Source organism: Pimephales promelas, chromosome 24, assembly GCF_988280905.1.
Source record: "Pimephales promelas chromosome 24, fPimPro1.hap1.1, whole genome shotgun sequence".
NCBI classification, from domain to species: Eukaryota; Metazoa; Chordata; class Actinopteri; order Cypriniformes; family Leuciscidae; genus Pimephales; species Pimephales promelas.
The window spans coordinates 1,536,806-1,543,258 of record NC_142792.1 but is presented as its reverse complement, the minus strand read 5'-3'; the positions used below and the strand labels follow the sequence as shown (position 1 = coordinate 1,543,258).

Sequence of the window (6,453 nt, the reverse complement as noted above, 5' to 3'; positions counted from 1 at the left end):
TTAAAACATTTTATTAAATTATTTGCATTGATTAAAATAATTTGATAGACAATTGAAAACATCTGGCAAACATGTAGTTTTAAAATGAAATATATTATTGGATGTATAACCTAAGGGAAAATTGTGAAAAATTGATTGTATCATTCTCTGTGTATTGTACTGCCTCCCGTTTTGTTAAAATAAACAAATACATAATATAATTTTAAAAAGTCCAATGATCGAACTGTGGTGAATTCATGCGAATTGCAGTCCTGTTAATTATTTCTACCTATAATATGATTAAATTCTTATTAACTCTAGTCAGAGGAAAACTTTGCATTACATTATTTTACATTGATTTCATATTAAATAAATTTTTCGTTATCACATGAAACACATGACCCCTTTTATTTATGTATTTAGTAGTATAATTGTTGTTTAAATTTTAATTTAAAACGCCACCTTGTGGTAAAATGTGTGAATTACACCACTGCAACATTTTTTTCTACAGCAATAACTCTAGAGGAAAACTAGTTTGATTAAGAATATTCTTTTAAAGCCTCGTTGATTCAGACGTTTTAATAACAGAAAAATGTATAAGCGCGCGAATAAATGGCCCACTGTCACAACATAATAAAATATGCAGCGATAACATGTTAATGTTATTTTAAGTTATTTTGTGTTGAATATAGCAAAATATGGACTTTGATCCGCGATGTATTTGTTGGCAAATGTTCCATGTAAAAAAAACAAGACCTTTATTTTGAAGAACAGCTGAAATTCACTTCCGGCGTAGTCACTGTCTTCACTACCCCGTACTTATTTACTTTCTCTGCAGTGATTAAATATGACTGTACGCGGGATTTACAAAGCGTCAAACCTTCTGAAGTCCAGCGGGGAGTTTTGGAGGATCTGGATGAGGAAGATGAGCTCCGATTCTTCCTCTCTGACCGTCAGAAAACAGCAGGATGGAATCAGGTGCAAACTTCTGGCGTGACCTCTAACCCTCATCGCTCGATAGTATTTGTTTTATTAAGGCTAAAAAAAGTTGTCACGTTTATAATACTCACTTTTTGTGTATTCAAAAAATTGAACAAAAATACACCCATTGTAATACACCGAAGAAAAAATGAATTAATTGCTAACGACAGAAAAAAAATTCATAATAAATGAAGAAAACGAAAATAATATATTTTTTTTACATCAAACTATACAAATCAAAGGCACTGCAAATGTAAGTCGTTCTACTTGCTTTCTTATTTACTGAAGATGAAATGGTGTCCAAATTCTTTTGAAATTCATTAAAAAAGGGTTGGTGAAGCAGATTCATAGTGTCCTAAAATAAGAGTTATGGTTACATTTGGTAGATATTGTCATTAATAAATGTACCGATAGTCCACAATTGTTCAGTAATAAATGAAATACACCAAACGATAATAAGCACAACGCAAAATTGCCAAAATAACCAAAAGCATTGACTTTAATTGATTGTAAGCACAAGCAAAACATCTGACAACTTTATTAGGGTTGAATATTGTGTGCTTTTGTGTGTTATTGAGGAGAATATGCATTTTCCCACTAAAGCTGAGCACTGTATATTATATTTCATCAGGTAAAAATATTTTGAATGGACTTAAACTTGCTCACTTCATTCCATAGTTTTAGAACTATAATAATTACTGTGAGGGAAAAAATCAAGTTTTCAGAGTTTTAGTGTCAGTACTCCATTAAACTACTGTATATAATGTATAATAATGTATATTAGTGTGTCCTGATAATGCCACATGTGTTGTTACAGTAAAAGTGGCCTATACATTATTGTAAATAAATGTACGCAGTGAAAGAGTGCAAGCATTCGTCTAAAATAATGATATTTTCAGCTTCAGGATCATGAATATTGTTATTCTGGTGTCTCTATTGTTCATTGGGTTTCAGCACCAAGTCCAAGTCTATTCATTTACACCCATAATGTAATATCAAATTAACATTTTGATTAACAGGACATTTTTTGTTCATCTTTTATCAAATGTTTTGGAGTATCGCTGTAATATTGTGTCGTTCAGTATCATGACATGAGGGAATCGTTACACCCCTATGATTCAGGAATCAGTGTTTAGATTGAAGCATCAGATCCGATCTGGTGTGTGTTTGTGTGTGTTTCAGGAGGATTATCCTGAACAACCCCAGGAAGAGGAACGCTCTGTCTCTGTCTATGTTGGAGTCTCTGAGAGAAAACCTCCTGACAGACTCACACACACCAGACCTGCGCGTCATCATCATATCAGGCAAAACATTCAGTCAATCTAGAGAAAGATGCGTTCAGAACCACACACACACACACTAACTCTGTCTTTCTCTGCAGCACGGGGTCCTGTGTTTTCCTCGGGTCATGACCTTGGGGAGTTGACCTCTGCCCGGGGTCGCGAGCATCACATCAAGGTGTTCCAGACCTGCTCAGAGGTCAGAGGTCACTTACTGTACACAAGGTGCTTAAAGAACTTGAATTTGACTTGTTGAAATGTAAATCCTGGAAAAGCCTAGAAAACAGGCAAATTTATAAGGAGGTGCTTGAAAAGTGTTTGACTTATTTAAGTACAATATGAAATTACATGTTTTCGAAAGAACAAATACAATATATTCAGGCAAAATGATAAACCCCCATCACAACTCCTCGATATGAAGTACACCAAGATTATAATATCAAATAATTATTAAAAAAAAGAATAGCCATTATAAACTTTGTATTTAATATATATACAGTATATATATATTAAGACTATTAAATTGTACTTAAAGTTGTATTTTGGATACCTTATAACTGTAATTTAAGTTTAAATAATCCTGATATTGTTTGATAAGTGTGATCTCTGATTATGGTCCTTGAAAACCAAAAAAGTAGAGCTTGAAAAGTCCTGGAATTTCTTTTTAGTTTCTATACGAGCCCTCAGAACAGAAGAGGGCCGAGTGTGTGTGTGTGTGTCACGTCAAATGCATTTCTTCCAAAAAATGTTCTGTCATTTTAGGTAGTTTATTTTTATCACGATGATTTAAGTTTAAATGTTTTTAAATAAGTTTGGTCTTAGTTAGTTATTTGATGCTATACAGACGGGAATGTGACGTCATGATTCCTTAAACTTTAATTTCTATTTCATAACTGTTTATTTCACACAGTAAACCTTGTACTAGCCACTTCTGCGAGTGTGTGTGTGCGGGACCTTGATATATCGGCTCCACACACACACACACACACACACTACTGCGCAGAAGCAGGTCCTAAATCTTTGAACCATATTAGAGAGTGAAGTCCATCTTGTTTTACAGTATATGGTCAGTGCATTTGAATAACTCTAACTTTCTCAAAGGTCATGACCCTGATTCAGGATCTCCCGGTGCCGGTCATCGCTATGGTGAACGGTGTTGCCACGGCGGCGGGTTGCCAGTTAGTTGCCAGCTGTGATATTGCTGTCGCCACAGATAAATCCACTTTCGCCACTCCTGGCGTGAGCGTCGGACTGTTCTGCTCCACGCCGGCAGTGGCCATCGGGCGAGCGCTGCCCAGAAAGGTGATCCTCCTCTAGGGCGTCACAACGATTAATTAAACGAGGGTCGTTAGAAAACCTTAATGAGCCTAAAGAAGATCATATTTTAAAGAAATAACAGTTTAAGGACACATTAATAATAGTGTCGTCAAATTGATTAATCGCATCCAACAAAAAAGTTTATATACACGCACACATACATATATTAAATATTTATACTTATGTTAGATGCAATTAATTGCGATTGATCGATTTGACAGCACTAATAATAATTAATACTAACAAAATAACAATAGGCATAATAATACAATGATTATTATTTTTTAACTAATTATAAAAATAATGATTTTGTAAATGATTATTGCACTGCAAAAATATATTTTTAATTATTATTATTGAAAAATTATAATATTATCAAATATAATAGAACCAAATAATGATTTATTGTTATTAACATTATTTTAACTTTTATATTACTGTTGTAAAGTACAATTTTATTGTAAAAATCAATATTTTTTATTATAACACCAATTATAAAAACAAGACTGAAATACACTGCTGTTAAAAAAATTAAATTATGCTGTAAAAATTGTACTATAAAATAATCAAACCATTGACCAAACTTAATATTAACTCAATTACAAACAAGACTGAAATATTAGTTTTGAATTAGTAAAAAATTATATCTGACGATTATATCAAATACTGTTATCAAACAATATAATAATGTAATTATTTACAAAAAATAATTATTCTTTTAACCAATTATAAAAATGACTAAAATATATTACTGTTGTAAATTGAAATTGTACTGTAAATTAAAAAGGGAATATTTGATTGATAATAATTCTAATATTATCAAACCATATAATAACATCATTATTATTTAAACTAATAAACAAGAAGACTGAAAAATTACGGTTGTATTATAAAAAATAACATTTGATACTATTATCAAACCATACAATGAAACTAATGATTATTATAATATTATTTTAACCAATTATTTAAAAAAAGACTGTTGTAATTTACAATTTGACTGTAAACTGATAATTGTTTTTTTAAAACACAAGTTGCTAATATTTAGAGTAATGAATTTCAGCAAGTATGAGTCTTGACCCCTGTCTCCGTCTTCTCCAGGTGGTTATGGAGATGTTGCTGACGGGCCGCCCCATCTCGGCTCAGGACGCTCTTCTTCACGGGCTCCTCAGTAAAGTGGTGTGTGAGGAGCAGTTAGAGGAGCAGACGCTGGCCATCGCCAGGCGTGTGTGTGAGTGCAGCCGGCCCGTGGTGGCTCTCGGGAAGAGTGTGTTTCACAGACAGATGTCCGAGGGCCGGGACGAGGCGTACGTTTGTGCGTCTGCTGCCATGGTGGAGAACCTGGCGCTGCGGGACGGGCAGGAGGGCGTCAGGGCGTTCCTGGAGAAGCGCAGGCCTGTGTGGAGCAACACTGATGAGCTAGCACACATGTGACATCATTTATATAAAGAGGTGGTAATAAACAATGTGGTGTCACATGTTCACAATCATGCATTCCATGTCCTTCAATAACTGCTTCTCTTGAAGCAAAAAAACAGTCAAAATAAAAAATAAATAAATAAAAACAATGCACACAAACACACATTCTTCATGCATAACACTAACTCATTCATTGTGAAACTCACAATACAGGTGAAAACACAGCGTGATTAAGGGTTGGTGGTGATTTGAACATGTGAGGAACTAAACTTACATTGACGAGAGCTTCTGCAGTGTTGCATGCTGTGAGAGAAAGAAGGGACAAGATGGTCATCTAGAAAACCAAGTCAACATCAAGAGAATATGAAACACAACATTATCATATGAACAAGCTGAACATCATAAAGACACACTATAAGAAACTGAGGTATTTCTTGGGTTATTTCCATCAGTTGATCCTCAAGCACAGACACACTTACAAGATAAGTAACCAATTAACTAATTGTAAACTAACATAAACAGTAGGTTTGTTAAGAGTCTGTTTGGTAAAACTTGTATAAAATGTAACATGTTCCAATAAAGTTTGTAAAGTGATCATTTTAAGTTCTATTAAACGTTTAAAACAACTGGACGCTGTTCAGGGAACATTCAGAAATAACGTTTCATATTTTATTTGGAATGGAATTTATACACTTTTTTTGTCATAAATGCATCTGCGTTTAAATGCGTTTATAACAAAACAAACCGTTTGAAAATCGGTAGAAAATTGAGCAAGTTATGGTCATTTAAATAGTACATGCACCATTAACACAATGTTACGAGTGAGCGAGTTGCCTGTGACAAGATGGCCGCCAGGTGCAGACGTCAACCTCCATTGGCCAGCATCGTGGACGACATATCTAGCCTTTATATAGATTTCTATGGGTAAGATGGCTTCAAAAACCATTCCAGCAGCTGATTGGTGGTTCAACGGCTGATTGGATCTTGGAGCTCCTACTCGTCAGTGGCTGCAGCTGGCTGGGCTATTTACAAAGCCTAGTTTTGGATCTGTTCACTTTCTGCTCCTGCAGTTGGTGTCTTTGTGTCCCTTTGTAGGGAACTTTCCCTGATAGCAAACTGACATTGAAACAATGTTGATCTGGCATCGTTTTGCTCATCGAATTAAAGTTCAGCCAATGTCAGACGTGCCATTCTTCTGATCTGGATCTGAAAACAAGATGACTCCACTTTCATATTAGCGAACTCGTCTAAACGCCCTCCTGTGGTGAATGATGTGCATTACACTGCTGTTAATTATTTCATTTCTGTTAAAAACCTTTTATTAAATTATTTGCATTGATTAAAATCATTTGATAGATCATTCAAAACATCTGGCAAACATGTAGTTTTAAAATGAAATATATTATTGGATGTATAACCCAAGGGAAAATTATGAAAAATTGATTGTATCATTCTCTGTGTATTGTACTGCCCCCGT

The 6,453-nt window shown here is 34.4% G+C and overlaps 1 protein-coding gene and 1 long non-coding RNA gene across 2 annotated transcripts; one reads left to right on the top strand and one right to left on the bottom strand.

The window, feature by feature from the left end:
* Positions 1–758: 758 nt before the first annotated feature.
* Positions 759–5,044, top strand: echdc3 (enoyl-CoA hydratase domain containing 3). The gene is made up of 5 exons (XM_039660717.2): positions 759–957; positions 2,143–2,264; positions 2,342–2,439; positions 3,342–3,542; positions 4,659–5,044. Exons 1-5 carry the CDS (start codon positions 827–829, stop codon positions 4,989–4,991), a joined length of 885 nt encoding a protein of 294 aa, XP_039516651.1. The 5' UTR covers positions 759–826; the 3' UTR covers positions 4,992–5,044.
* Positions 4,813–6,219, bottom strand: LOC148965121 (uncharacterized). Its single transcript, XR_016149809.1, has 3 exons — positions 5,811–6,219; positions 5,251–5,279; positions 4,813–4,953 (listed from the first exon to the last, which is right to left on the bottom strand). It is a non-coding gene; the product is annotated as an uncharacterized LOC148965121 (long non-coding RNA).
* Between the last annotated feature and the right edge of the window lie 234 nt (positions 6,220–6,453).

Bases quoted from the DNA above. Each gene is read 5' to 3' on its own strand.
- echdc3 (XM_039660717.2), top strand. From the start codon at position 827: ATGACTGTACGCGGGATTTACAAAGCGTCAAACCTTCTGAAGTCCAGC. The intron at 2,265-2,341 runs GCAAAACATTCA...CTTTCTCTGCAG, and splicing joins GCGCGTCATCATCATATCAG to CACGGGGTCCTGTGTTTTCC. The intron at 2,440-3,341 runs GTCAGAGGTCAC...ACTTTCTCAAAG, and splicing joins TGTTCCAGACCTGCTCAGAG to GTCATGACCCTGATTCAGGA.